We start from the raw sequence: 14,185 nt of genomic DNA, 5'->3' as shown, positions 1-14,185 counted from the left end.
CCATAGACCGATGATGAGGGACAAGAGAGTTCAAGTGGAAGCAGTCACCTAAAATTCATTTTATACAATACAACAAAACACCTGTTGGTTCACATCCATTTATACCCTGCTTGGTTCCATCAAATATGGCAAAAATATTTTATAGAGCTCTTTCATTTTGTAGCCTTGATAATTTTGGAAATGTTTTATCTCACATCGAATGAAATCCTATGACTGAAGTTTTTTTATGGGCCTCTGAAATTCTGGGCGTAAATTCAGTTGTCTTGCCTTGACTAAGGTCAGATATCCTTTCCACCGAGACCCAATTCATTCATGCAATTAGTCTGTCCTCCTAGCAATGATGTTTTAGTAAGAGTGGGAACAGAGTATAATCCAATTTAGTTGTTAAGAAAACATGTTCGATACAATGGTGGAATGATGCACAACAATTTTGCTTTGACTTGAATTATTTTATCTGAGTTGGCTTGGAGCAGGGACGCTTGGAGCCCACATTGGTCCTATATGTAAGGGACCCACCTCGTTGTTGTAGGGAGCAGCTCGCTTTTTCTTGGACACCTAGCACATTTCATATCTGGTTGGTACTAGCTTCTTCTCGTTCTTCCGCAGGCTTAGAGTTGTTCGGTGTGCCCGAACAAAACCATGCACTTCTTCAAGTTGGTGCGCGTTCTTGTCGGTCCTCAGTTGACGAGTGGGCTGCACTGTGTTCAGACGTGAGGTAGGAACCTACGTGCACCATACGATATCCTTGCTAGAGCAACTAAAACGAAGCACAACAAAGTGCGAGATCAATCTTCATATCCATCCGTCACTTCCATGGCAAAATGAGGCGGTTCAAGTTGACATTTCATAAGGTCGGAGCCTTGAGTCTCTGTTCGTTATTGCTTCTGCTCGGGCTTCTATTCAAATCCTCCGGGATCTCATCGAGACACAATCTTGATCCTCCTCCTCCCCGAATGAGACGCGAGTTGACAAGCATAGTGGATATGACAAACTCATCTGGCTCATCCTCTTCCTCGAACTCCAGTTCTTCTCCGGTTGAACCAGGAGTCCTACTGGGATTTGTGGAGATCCCCAAGTTAAATCCCAATCCTTCGTTGGCCTTGATTGAGTCGATGAGGAAAAACGGACCCATGGGAGTTTTAGGCACTCAAGGCGACATCCAACAAATCATTGCTAAGATGAAAAAAATGGAGGATAAACGACAAGAGGTCTACTTGAGGCTCCTAGACCGGCGGGGTCAAAAAGTGGCACTGACCAAAGAAGGCGGAGGTCATGCGCTCGTGTCCTTTCCTCAAGCACTCATACGGATGCCCAACACGCTAAAATACAAACCCATCGATGAATGGTCCAAATATGAAGGGATTTGGCAAAATGTGTAAGTGCCATCATATCTATCCATTCAATCCATAATGTACACATTTTTTCCGTACATAACACCAATCAGAGGTGCAATTTCGATCGTCCACGTATTCCCTAGTATCTATTAGGTACTAGGATTATTTCGTGTCTGATACTTGCTCTGTATTGTGTCTGTTATGTGAGAAGGGCGTGTTGTGAAATTAGTCGTTGTTGTTGCTGTGCATTCGATGTTAATTAATTGAGATCCATTGTCTCGAAAGCAGTAGCAAGGAATGTTGATTAATTCGACTCAGGGTTCTCGCAAGAGAAAAGTAATCCCGGCCGAGCAAGGGAAAGTTCCTAATGAAACTTGCGCCTTTCACGGCAAGGCTGGTTTTGCCCGCATTCCTACATTATCATTGGTTTCTTTTTCTATCTTGTTGACTAGTTTGTAAATTGGTTTGCCTTGGTCGTCGGAAAAAAATGACGAAACGAATTCGTAGGCGCGCTTCAAGAAAACTTCATCCCTGATAGCGGATCATACTTGGTTTAGTGGTGACAATAAAATCATAAGGAGCAATTTTGAATTCAATTAAATACAACGGATTGTTTTGCTTGCTTCTAGTCGCTCTTTCGCAACTTTCTGCGAGAATGTACGAAGAATTTTCGAGACGAGTGCGTTGTTCACAGTCGTTTCTCCAGTGAATATTTGCGGCAGTTTTCGCAGATCAATTTAATGATGCGATCATCTTGTGTGGTTTGTTGTTCCGCACATTTTTTCCAAGTCACCTCCTCCATTCCATAATACAACGACTACTACCTCTACGACTACGATCACGACTATTGCACTCCCATTTTCATCATGGTTGGGCCCGTTAAAAAGGTTGTTTCTCCACCAAAACACCATTCTGCTCGCTCGTTCTTTCATCCGTCCATTCTCGTGCTAACTGTGTTCAAACTGATGACTAACTGACTGAGTGATTGTTGCAATAGAACTCAGGAAAGGAGGAAAGAGGCTAGCGGAGGCCCTAGCTTAAAAAGAGCTCCAAACATTTTCATGGGAAACAGATGGGAAGTTCTTTCTAATTGATCAAGTGGGCCACTGGACTCTGAAGTAGTGGCCGTTGGGGGCCATTCTATTTCAGAGATGCACGATGACGGATGTGGCGGAGAAACTCGAAACAACCAGTCGGTCTGGTCTGGCACACTCACTAATCACTGTTAGGATATACTGTACAGTGAATGCGTCTTGATCAGGGAAATAATGGAAATCATGCTGAACCAGCAGTACAACGTTGCTCGCAACCCGCTTGGACTACGTACGTACGTAATAGCCTCCTGATGCAAACTGGGCAGGATAGGAAGTGGGAACTCTTGACCAAGAGGGCGATTGTTCTCTTAAAGTGGCTGATGGTGTTGAAAAAAGTGATGGCTCAACTTACTGGTTTAGTCCATCAATCAACAAACATCGTCAGGAATACGTCAACGGATCATGTCTGGGAGTCGCTTTCGAACTGGAACAGTTGAGCTTTGAATGTGACGTAAACCCAAAACAAACGTTTATTCAGTGTACGTAGTTGGTGTTAGTATTTGGTCCCTCCTGGTTCGTCTCCTGGGTGGAATTGGGTCAAAACGAGTTGCCGATGGTGAATTGGCACATTCAAACAAGACCGACGGTGTTTGCGCCCGATTCGAGTCCAGTACCACAGAATACAGAATGCGTGCAAAATTGGTCTCCTATTCGTGCACTTGACAACGTTAGGATGACAATGCTTAACATCTTACGTAGTGGAGAACGCCTTTCTGGAGCCTTCATGTTCATTCGTTGTCATCAAAAGCACATTCATTGAAAGTGACAGATTCGGCTCGGTTTCGGTGTCCGTTGTCAAATTACTCAGACCCACTTCACAAGACAATTCCTACGAGTACCAATGCCATGGAAGGGTGGATCAGCCACCCTCGTACGAAATGAAGAAAAATAGGGGTGTTTCCCCTCATTCTGGCTCTAAATCATTTCGCCACTCTTCGACAATTAAGGATGATTCGACAAATTGTTTGAAAAAAAAACAAAACGTGTGTAATACATCAGCAATTAGATTTTCCCCCTTCTCACAGACTTTGTCCATTCAGTGGACGATTGTTACGTTAGTCTTTCAAACACGTGGAAGACGGGATTTACCCACAGACGTTGAAAGCACTAACTTGGATCTCATCTCATTCCAGCACCCACTTTCCATGGTATCTAAATGATGCACAGTGCAAGCATTACTCCATATCATTTGCTCTTCCTCACTCACTCGAACCATTGGGACTGGTGTCCTATCCAAGTTCTGGCAACACGTGGCTCAGATACCTGGTCGAAGGCGCAACGGGTTATTTCACGGGTAGTATGTACAACGACCTCATGCTTGGAACAAAAGGTATTATTGGTGGGCACAAGAAGGTTGGTTTCCCAGAAGTAAGGCACTTTTAGCTTTGAATTGTTTTTATAGGTCTCTATGGTGAGATTGTACCTTGGAACTCCGGGATGACAGTGGCCATTAAGTCCCATGGTCACACCACAGGGCAAGGGCTTGAAGAACCCAGGGATGTGCAAGTCAATTTCAACCACTTTGAAGAGTTCGACAAGCGAGCCATTTTGCTGATACGGAACCCTTTCCGAGCCATTATTGGTCATCGTCATTTGGATGCAGGTGGTCATACGGGGTTTGCAGATGAGGATCAATTCTTAGGCGAAGGTAAACATTCCCTCTTAAGGGAGCCTACATTATCGAATACAGGCTGAGCCATTTAGGAATCCAGTGGTGCATCTCCGTCTACTGTACGCACTTTAGCATCATTTGTGAAACGCATATTGCGGTCTCTGCCTATCTGAACATTTTGTACAGTGATGTATATGGATCTGTTCTTTTGATGTTACTTCGTAGATTGGGATCATTTTGTGCGAGTGAAGATTGCCTCTTGGGAGAATCTCTATCTCGATTGGCTCCACGAGGCCGAACCAGAGGATATTCATGTGATTCATTTCGAGACCCTCAAAGACGACCTTGTGTCTTCGCTAAGGGCCTTGGTCCAATTCATGGAGCTCGAAGTGGACGAAGGTCGCTTGAAGTGCACGTGGAGAAACAATGAGGGTAATTTCCATCGGAAGAAAACGGAAGGATCTCTAGCTGCCAAAGAGAATCCATTTACATCAGAGCACACCATTCTCATACGAGACTCCATACACAGAGTGAATCAGGCTCTGTTCGAGAAAAAGAAACCCGAAATGCCCTTGGATCAATACGAGCTCTATCAAACCTGATTGTTTTCAATTCAATAATATCGGTTTGTCAAGACTGGGTCGAGGGATTTCAATTCTATTGAAAGCATCTGTCCAATCGATTCTCAGCTTGTGACCGACTTGCCAACTGTGGTTCCTATTTGTCAGCTCAAATCGAATTTTCATTTCAAGAAATAAATCAAAGAAGTAACGTTCATTCAGCCTGTCAAACATTGAGCTTTCTCATAACCTTTCATTTTCGTCTTACAACACGCGATCGAAGAGAATCGAACATTTTTTCTCAAATTCCCCTTCAATCTACTCGCCAAAGACTTTGAAAAAATATGATATTTGGTCGTGAGACAATCTGATTGGATGGGATGCTTCTAACTGGAACGAGTAATCCATGTTTCATGTTTACGGGTTCAAAATTGTACTGTTAATTGAAGTGAATTGAAGCCCGCCGAACAATGCAAAAGAGAAAGTGGACCCGATTTTGAGCCTTCTTACGTAATTGTGTGCAAAGGTACCAAATATTTGCAGAATTTACTTTTTTCCAGAAATCTCCACTAATGATTTATGTATGCCATTCTTAAGGCCTCAAGGAAAAAACTGACACATAACTTAGCACAGTCAAAATATATCCATAATTGGACTTCAAAAAGTACAAATAATAATGTTCAGAGGAAACATACCCATGATCTTAAGTAAACATAATGTACAATGCATCGAGTCGGAGTACTAGGGCTCTCAGTTTCAGTCGTGAATCTAAAGTTGCATTCTGGTTAAAACGCACTTAAAACAAAATTGAAATGGACTCTATGTTGGGAAGCTTTCAAGTATTCAGGGTTTCATTACCAAAATCTACCATATCTGTATCTCTTAAAGGTCGCTTAAGGATTGGTGTTTTTTGTTGTATGCAGAATGCAGACGCTTCTTCTTCACGGAAACCAGGAAGCTCTTCTTCTTCTTAAACAACAAGACGTAGAAGACGATGATGGTCATGAACCAAGACGACCACGTCTAAGAAGAAGGAGCTAAGCCAGGGTCTCTAGGCAGGTCCATCAAAGATTTGCGTCAAGGTGAAATCACCAAATGACGCCGAACGGCCGTGATGCGTTCGTTGATGTGCAGGTACATGTGGAGCTTCACATACTGTACGGACGAAATACTACCTCTGGCTACACACGCTCACATACAAACGACAGAAGAAAATCCGGATTTTAAAAGACACTCCAGTACTCAGGTCTTTCCTATCATAGTAACTTCTGGGATGGATCGGTCGGTGCCTTGAAAAACACTGACTAACCAAGAGCTGAAATCGGTGGCAAGTCAAAAAAAAACCCGGTGAAAATTGAAGAATGTGAATAGGGTGGATGGTTAGGTCGAAGGCCCATAGTCCCGAAGGCTAATATGAAGTTAATATGGTGAGTGCATTGTATGGCCGTTGTTTAGTGAAGACATTTGGTACTGTGTGGGAAGCCATTAGGCTATTTTTCAATTACCCGATGAAACCTACCATCCAATCTCCATTTAGGGTTTCTATCAGAATTCTGGGTGCTTCGGTCTTCTTATGCTCCCTCATCGGGTTCTATCACATTGGAAAGTTGATGTCCAGGTCGAATACAGCCTTATCTAAACGGAGCATACAAACCACACCGTCCCACCAACAGAACACCTTCCCTAAGACCATTGGATCCCTTATTCAAGATGTCCCTAAAAGCTCGTTACCCAACGAAATATGGGACCAAGACTTACATGCCACGAACACGAAGCAAGTGGACGAGGACGAGGATGTCAGAATTAACGGCGAGTTCAGTGCTTTGGACCCAACCGAGAAGGAACCAACTATGACATCTCGAGGGAAACAACATGACGCAAGAGCGCCTTTGGTTCGCGACATCTTTCAACATTCGTGGAAGGTCTCAGGAGCGGATATTTGCCAAAAGAAGCCCAAGGTCGACATTCTCGTGGTTGTTATAAGTTCTCCATCACATATTCTGCAACGGAATTCCATTCGTGAGAGTTGGGGAGAACAAGTCAAGGAGCGCAAGAGAATGGCCTTGCTCTTCATTCTAGGCAGATCTCCCGATCTTGACCAGCATGTGATTAACGAGTCAATTCAATACGAAGACATTGTTTTGACCAACCATGAAGATACGTACGAAAACTTGTCCCTTAAAATACTGGCTGCTCTTCAATGGTATCAAGAGTAAGTCAAGTTTGCTACTCTTTTATAAGGTGGCCTCATGTTGAGTCCATGGCTTGATCTCATTTTCCGTGGTGCCTTTGGGGGCGTTTCCTTACAATTGTCAACAGTAATGTTTATGTTTCTAGACGCCGCTTCAGTTTCATTTATTTGGGACCCGTTGGAACGTGAATAAGAAATGCCCTGCTTAGCAAGGTAGTCTATGTAAACAGAGTAGAACCCTTTCGTGATCCAGGTCTTGCTTGTACAAGTGAATGGTTGTTCCACTGTTGCTTTTATTCACCTTATCATCTTATATCACTCCCGACATTTAACTCCAGCCAAGGGGCACCTTTTAGAGAACGCTTGATTCAAGTTCATTCAACTAGTAATTAAATAACCAGCTTGGCTCTACTTTTGATCCGACCTTGGTTGTTCCATTTCCCGGTGCCTGGGATTATTTTTATGTCAGTGCATACACACGCAATAATTACTCCAACGTACTGTACGTACATAACAGAATCACGCACTGAAACTAAACTCGGCTTTCCTCATAAGGTTGAGGAGCGTTCCTTTATTGGAACATCTTGCTTGTATTCTTCCGAAAAACTTATCATATCGTTTTCTATCTGAAGTTATTTCGTTAGGGAAAGGTGTCAGCAAGTGGAACAGAACATACGAAAAGAGAACAATGCCCAAAAGCTTAGCAAGAGGGTGTTCCACTTCCAAGTTGGAGTGGAGAAATATAACTTGGAGCGTTGTCACACTTTATGCAACAGAATTTACGCCTCACCCGTGGGCGATTGAGCTTTACTAGGGCAACAGTTCCTTTTATGAAGAGTAGTGTTAACTGAGAGGATGGGAGGTAGCTCAAATCATGAAAACGTGTCATAGCAGATCATATTATCTAGAGACATGGGGGATTACTGAGGCAAGCCCTGGGTTTTGATTAAACAGAAGAACATACCTGCATGCACTTTTTACTTGACTTCACTAGACATTAAGAACATGCTCAATTGTTTCAATGTTTGTCAAATAGAAAACCCATGATTATCAGCTTGAGCAGAGGATTAGTTGGACATTTCAAGTGGCCTTGATCATTTGCAGAAGATTACTGCATTCAGCCATTTGAGACTATGATTTGGCTAAGGATCGAGGTTTCTAATTTCTCTTGCATAATGACTACTAATGCTAATGAAGGACCACCTTCTGGTAAAGTAACCTATTTCCCCTTAAATACAAGAGACGTGCTTTCTTATTTCTTTGCAGCTTCTGCCCACAGGCCAAGTACCTTGTCAAAGTGGATGATGATGTATTCATGCAAATTCCTCGTCTACACACACTCTTAGCGGGGATGAACCGTTCCAAACTCAACCATGGCAAGAAACTGATCTTGGGAAATGTGGCCAGCGGCTGGGCTCCTTCACACGAGATCAATTCCAAGTATTACATCTCACCCAAGGAATTCAACAAGACTGTCTTCCCGGCATTTGTAACCGGACCTAGCTATGTGATCTCCACGCCTGCAATTCCCGAATTGTTGGCATTAGCCTGGGACCATCCCTATATTCCTTTGGAAGATGTCTTCATCACGGGCATTTTGGCCGAGATGGCCAATGTCCCCCGTAGACTTGTGATGGAGTTCCGAAATAATGCTGCTCGCATCCCGGCAAAATTTTTGGGATGCACTCTTCTTCGCACTATCTCCATTCATCAGGTGACCCCTTTTGAACAGAAAGAAATGACAATCTTGGCTCGGAACCCACAATGTGGTCCACCGAAATGAGCTCTGATTGCGGTCAATGCAAGATTCTTTTCTTTCCAATTGGTGAGCTATTATTCATACTCCGTTGATCTTTTGCTCGAAGAGAGGCCCAAAGCTTTCGTCAAGTTCGTCGTGGACTTGCGGTCCTTTCAGGCATGTCAATGACACGATTCACTTCTATTATTATGCAACGATGGGACTGAATGTACCCTGAAGAGCGATGCCAATAAGCAAGACTGGTCATAGAAATGTATATAATTTATTTTTCCAGAATAATTTGCCGGTGACAGGTTCAGAGAAATATATTAGGAAAAAATAAGTTGGAAAGAGTTGCTTGGGGTTTGGGTAACCTTATAATCTTCTCCAGCTTAGCTTTCTAACCAAAGGAATAACTTTCTCAAAGTTCTTCGTTAGCATGATTGGAAAGGTATTCTCGTGGGATATCAAAGTATACGAATGACGTTGAAAATGGGGACGAGGACCGCAATGATCACCCAAGGCGAGACGACATCAAATGGTTCGTGGGGCTTGTCGTTTCCTTTCAGATACGACAACCTAACGACAAAGACGAGACATTTTTTTTATCTGGAATTCACTTTGTTAACTGTCCGTGATGGGACAGAGGCAGGGTCTTTTGGAGGAAATGATGCTCGTTGGTCTTCGAGACGACCGGCTTGGAGCCGTTGAATGAGTGAGAAGAAGTCTTCGTCAGGCACAGTGGGTGCGGCTTGAAGCACATTGTCAGAGTCCTCGAGCGGCAAGGAGGATCTCTGGTCCTCGATACGAGTTCCTTGGCATTTCATGAGCATCTCAAAAAATGTTTCGTCCGGGAAGTTTTCATCGTTGTTGGCTGCCACTGAGAGCCTTTGCAAGATTTCTGGTTGTTTTGATTTCGGTAATCCTGGGAGGAAGCTCACCGTGGCTCTTTGTTCATTCATTCGAGATCCTTGAACACCCGCAATCATGTCGAGGAGCTCGTCTTTGCCTGATTCGGCCTTGGGAGCACCCGATTCACCCTGAGCGGCGTGATTGCTGTTACGACCATTTGAGTTACCACGTACAGAAGAAGAGTCTCCACCATTGGGCAAAGAGAGAGAGCATCTTTGATCATCCATGCGCTTGGATTGAAATCTGGAGATGAAGTCGAAGAAATCTTCTTCGTCTAAAAGGCCCGATTTGTTGGCGACCGACGTATTCAAAGCACCATCATCATCTTTACCATCGGCATTACGAGGGCTGTTCTGGTTTTTCACGTTATGCTTGTTCTTCATGGCTTTGGCATCCGGTGTCATTTTCAAGATGTCCATGCGTTCCATTGAGATTCTTCGGTTGCGCTTATCCGTAGTGGGCGAGATTGGGGCCTGATTTTCGGGGAGACCGAGGGTTTTGGACAACTCTGCGATATTGAGTTGAGCTGTGGCTTGACCCATGCGATCACCAGTCTCTTTGCTGATCTCGAGGTGACGGGAGGCGTAATGGTACGCCTCTTTATGTTGATTCATGGCCGAATGAGCGTTACCCAAAGACCAACAAGCTCGACCTTCGCCGACTTTGTCAAAGAGCTCTTGAGCGATCTTGAGATGTCTCATGTGATATTCTACGGCGGTGGGATAGTCTTTCAAGAGAGTATAGGTGTTCCCTAAAGAGTAGCAAGCCTGGGCCTCGATGGCTCGGTCTCCCAACTCTTGAGCCAACATCAAGGTCTTTTTGTAATGCTCGGCAGCTTTTTCGAATTCGCCCAAAAAAATATGCGCATTGCCGAGGTTGCTATGGGCTCGTCTTTCGGCAGCTCGATCTCCAAACTCTTTGGCGATCTTCAGTCGTTCATGGTGATAATGGATAGCTTTGGAAAAGTTACCAAGCAGGTAGTGGACGTTGCCCAGGTTACCACAGGCTCGGCCTTGGGCCGCACGATCTTGAATTTCTTTCATGAGAATCATATTCTCCTCATAGTACTGAACGGCCTTTTCGAAGAGCGCTTTAACCTCTTCCGGAAACTCTCCAGGGTCTTGATGACCCATGCGACCGATGTGCTTGCCCTTGGCATGGTAAACATTGCCTAGGTTATATAAGGCCCGTCCCTCACCCACGCGATCACCGTGTTCTTGGCAAATTTCGAGATGTCTTCGGCAGCAAATAACGGCCTCTTCAAATTTGCCCATGACCTTGAGAGTATTGCCCAAGTTTCCGGAGGCTTTGGCTTCACCCAGTCTGTCACCCATGGTTCGCGCTAAGGTAAGGTCGTGCTTGTGATATTGCATGGCCTTGACGTAGTCACCCATGTAGAAATAGGCATTGCCCAACTGACTATAAATGGCACTGAGGGTGCGAAAATCGTCCGTACCGGCTTGGAGAGCGGCCTCAAAAAAGGCCACCCCATCTCGGCAATTACCGGCCTTGCACAACTTCTCACCCTCCAGCGCCAATTGAAGGCAAGTGTCATTATCACTGTCGTCCGTGGACATGTTGCGAGTCACTAACTACGAGATGATTAAGGTTGATATTCCACTCAACTTTGGGGGAGGGGGGGGCGTAGCCACCGATCGGATGATGAAACTTGATGTACCAATGCCAACAGGTCTCTGCGTCGACTACGTCAAAGTTGAATTCTTCAGAACTAGAGAGACGCCTTGAGCCATGGATCTAAGGCCTGAAGGATGGATGGATGGATGGATGGAAGGTTGGAGGGAGGGAGGGAGGGAGGATCCCAAGGAGGAGGCAGGGAGGGAGAGGGGGAGAAGAACACGGCGCGATAGTCGGAGCGTTCTTCCCTGGATGGTAATGATCACTCCCTCTCCTGCCAAGGGCGTGCGAGTATGTGCTGAGTATGTGTATGTTGGTAGCGGCCTCGGTGTCCTCGCGCGGGTTGGTTGGATCCAGCGACGAGGTTGCAGCCTCGCTCAATACCGTCTGTCAGACTCGCTGACTCGTTCACTATGCTCGGCCTCACTCTGGGTGGTTGAATGGGAGGCAGCCTCGTTCTCGGTCAGGCCATCGTCGTTCGCTCGTTAGATCAGGAGCTGGTGACTATCATCTATCGGAGGGATCGGAGGCCTGAGCACGATGATCATCAGTCGTCGGGCAGGCAGAGGACGAGAACTTCCACATCGGTCGTTGCTTCCTTCCTTCTTGGGTTCGGTAGTAGCCAACCGACTCCAACCAGAGCCAGAGGAAGAACGAGGGAGAAAAGAGAGAGAGACCAACTAAATGCAAAGCGAGCAAAGGCACAAAGGGAATCGCTCGGTGGAAGGCAGTCCGGGTCGTTCAACGAACTTGTACCTAGCCAACATCCAACCCATGGACTAGTCTGGCTGGACCTCCAGTCCAGGAGGACGGAGTCGGGTCGATCGCTCGAGCTTCGTCGAAACGGACCTGCTGGAATAACACAGACCGAGTCTTAAGATCGGGTCCTTGAACTACTGGCCTCTGGCCTTAGCCGCTACTAAGCAACCAGCGTATGGCGGAGGAAGAAGGAAACCCAAGGCAAGGGGCAAACCGGGGCACACGCATTCGTGCTCGGTCCCTCTTAGTCGGAGGGCACTCTAAATACCGTGGATGTACGTGTGTGTGTGGGGGGGCGGAATAGATTCGGTGCTGCTGAGTCTCTGAGTTATGGTTTCAAAGGGACAAGAAGGCGCGATGCAACGTAACGACTCTGCTTGCTTGATTTTCGTTTTTCTAACCGTCCTCCACGAAAAGTTGCTGCGTGCCCTCAAATTTACAACTGGCGTTCAGTGTCTTCAGAAGCTGGACTCGGAAAAACGCGAACAACCATAGTGACCATCAAAAGCGGCAGAGAAATTGGTAGAGGGTGCATTTGTATACGACTCATTTGCTGTGCAGGGCTGGTGATATATTTGGACCAGCGGCACATTTGTGTTTTAATTGGGTAGTAGGACTCACAGCTATTGAGGATGAGTACTTCCAGTTAGACTTCTGGATGGGAAAAAAGCCACATTCTTTATCCAAGGCGTAACTCTCAAGTTCAGACTACATGGTGCCTCAAGAGATGACGGGTCCCAACTAATACAATCTCACCTAGTTCGAATAATTGAAAAACTCTCAAATAGTATCTTAATTGCTATAGCCAGCAAACTTTTCAAAACAGGAGCTATTAGGCAATAATCAGGTTGTTCAAAAAATGGTGCCAAAAAACTAAAAAGTGAACAGAGAAGGCTGAAAATGTCAAGAAAATATGAAATGTACTTCGTTCTGCTTAGTTTTTGCAACTAGATCCACAAGCAGAGTTACAAAGAGCAAACAATGAGCATTAGACAAGGGTGCACATACCCTTTTTATAATCTCTTTTCCACGGATACATGATAGCAGATCTTTCGCATATACTGTGCTGGGAGCCAAAAGTCAAATGGGGTAAAGTGTCCTAGGTTACTTGCAACCCTTTATACTTGCTTTGAACGAAAGGAGCTTGGTGAATTTTGAATAATTTTGCTTCAGATCATACCAACTACTTTTAGCTGATTTGTGTTCTATTTATGGTATGTTTCGTTTGTTGACTGTAACAATTTTATTTTGGATGCTCAAGAAATGTAATCTTGAAAATTTTTGCGAGAAACCAGGTGTTCAAGACGTTCAGGAAAGTTTCATTTAAAATAATGCCAAGCAAATGTACCGAAATGGGTAAAAGAGGAAAAAATGTGTTTCAATGCTTCCATATTCCAAGGAAACGACGACAAATCAAACATTGAATAAAAGGCACACCCAGAAAATTTATGGGTGTAGAGTGAAGTGGCCCACAAAACAGGAGAAGTTGATCTTGTTTGGGATTAGCATTGTTACAGAGAGAGGGTAATATGGAAAGAGTGTAACTTTATTTGCCTTCACAACTCTCGGAGTCTCGGGCCGTAAATAAAAAAGAAAAATTGAAAATGAACATTGGGTTCATTGAACTAAAAACTATTTGCGTTGACATTATACACAAAATATCAACTTGTTGGTTGTGATAACATATTTTGGCAAAAAGCTGATCATGGCTACTGTGATTGTGAACTTCAATGACTCAACTGACTTGCGGGGGTTTGAAGTTAACTTTAGGGTGAAGCTCTGACCATAAGAAAAAAAATCATTGCGATGAAGTCTGGCTAGTTGGGATGTCAAATGCCTTCGACCCAAAACTATTTTTTTTCAAACTCAATGGCGAAATTCGCCATCAGGCCTATAAATGTATGGTGGAGTAACAGGGGGCCGGGCCGTGGAATAATTTGCTTTTTGCTGCTAACGTTCTTGGTTATAAATGAGTGGATGGGAGTTCTGAGAGTATCAATATGCTCTTCAATGTTGGGCTTGAGGTTGCCATTAATAGGGCAGGGCAACTATGTAAAATTAATTTTGATCTCTACAACGCATTTCTTTGCACATTTCGCATAAAGAAAATCTTAAATCAATAACTATGTATTAGCAAAGAGCAAGACCCTAATGCTTTAAAATTAAAGGACTTTTACGGAACTCTTCCTTGACCTTTCTTTTTGGATCTAACAAAGCCCAACAAACCTCTGATATGGACCTAGCCTGCACCATATTTCCCAGAATGGCAGAGCTGTTGTATTAATCAATGTGCTATTTAACTACAGACATACCTATTTGTCAAATGATTCATGATGGATGCTTTTGGCCT

At 44.4% G+C, this 14,185-nt stretch overlaps 3 protein-coding genes across 4 annotated transcripts; 2 read left to right on the top strand and 1 right to left on the bottom strand.

Moving 5' to 3' along the window:
* Positions 1-627: 627 nt before the first annotated feature.
* LOC131886230 (uncharacterized) lies at positions 628-4,815 on the top strand. Its single transcript, XM_059234498.1, has 4 exons — positions 628-1,375; positions 3,562-3,758; positions 3,831-4,076; positions 4,266-4,815. Exons 1-4 carry the CDS (start codon positions 822-824, stop codon positions 4,640-4,642), a joined length of 1,374 nt encoding a protein of 457 aa, XP_059090481.1. The 5' UTR covers positions 628-821; the 3' UTR covers positions 4,643-4,815.
* An 884-nt stretch (positions 4,816-5,699) lies between these two features.
* Positions 5,700-9,010, top strand: LOC131886438 (beta-1,3-galactosyltransferase 5-like). Of its 2 annotated transcripts, XM_059234770.1 has the most exons (3): positions 5,700-6,027; positions 6,138-6,812; positions 8,058-9,010. In XM_059234770.1, the coding sequence occupies exons 1-3, from the start codon at positions 6,014-6,016 to the stop codon at positions 8,572-8,574; spliced, it is 1,206 nt and encodes a 401-aa protein (XP_059090753.1). In that variant the 5' UTR covers positions 5,700-6,013; the 3' UTR covers positions 8,575-9,010. The 2 variants fall into 2 exon arrangements, with proteins under 2 accessions (XP_059090753.1, XP_059090752.1); XM_059234769.1 differs by lacking the exon at positions 5,700-6,027 and having other exon boundaries at positions 6,046-6,812.
* LOC131886437 (G-protein-signaling modulator 2-like) lies at positions 8,797-12,172 on the bottom strand. Its single transcript, XM_059234768.1, has one exon. It carries the CDS (start codon positions 11,016-11,018, stop codon positions 9,135-9,137), a length of 1,884 nt encoding a protein of 627 aa, XP_059090751.1. The 5' UTR covers positions 11,019-12,172; the 3' UTR covers positions 8,797-9,134.
* Positions 12,173-14,185: the final 2,013 nt, after the last annotated feature.

This window comes from Tigriopus californicus, chromosome 9, assembly GCF_007210705.1.
Source record: "Tigriopus californicus strain San Diego chromosome 9, Tcal_SD_v2.1, whole genome shotgun sequence".
In the NCBI taxonomy this organism is placed as follows: Eukaryota; Metazoa; Arthropoda; class Copepoda; order Harpacticoida; family Harpacticidae; genus Tigriopus; species Tigriopus californicus.
Note: the sequence above shows the minus strand (reverse complement) of the source record. Positions and strands in the feature narration are given on the sequence as shown.

Bases quoted from the DNA above. Each gene is read 5' to 3' on its own strand.
- LOC131886230 (XM_059234498.1), top strand. From the start codon at position 822: ATGAGGCGGTTCAAGTTGACATTTCATAAGGTCGGAGCCTTGAGTCTC. The intron at 1,376-3,561 runs GTAAGTGCCATC...ATCTCATTCCAG, and splicing joins GAAGGGATTTGGCAAAATGT to CACCCACTTTCCATGGTATC. The intron at 4,077-4,265 runs GTAAACATTCCC...GTTACTTCGTAG, and splicing joins GGATCAATTCTTAGGCGAAG to ATTGGGATCATTTTGTGCGA.
- LOC131886438 (XM_059234769.1), top strand. From the start codon at position 6,109: ATGAAACCTACCATCCAATCTCCATTTAGGGTTTCTATCAGAATTCTG. The intron at 6,813-8,057 runs GTAAGTCAAGTT...ATTTCTTTGCAG, and splicing joins GCTCTTCAATGGTATCAAGA to CTTCTGCCCACAGGCCAAGT.
- LOC131886437 (XM_059234768.1), bottom strand. From the start codon at position 11,018: ATGTCCACGGACGACAGTGATAATGACACTTGCCTTCAATTGGCGCTG.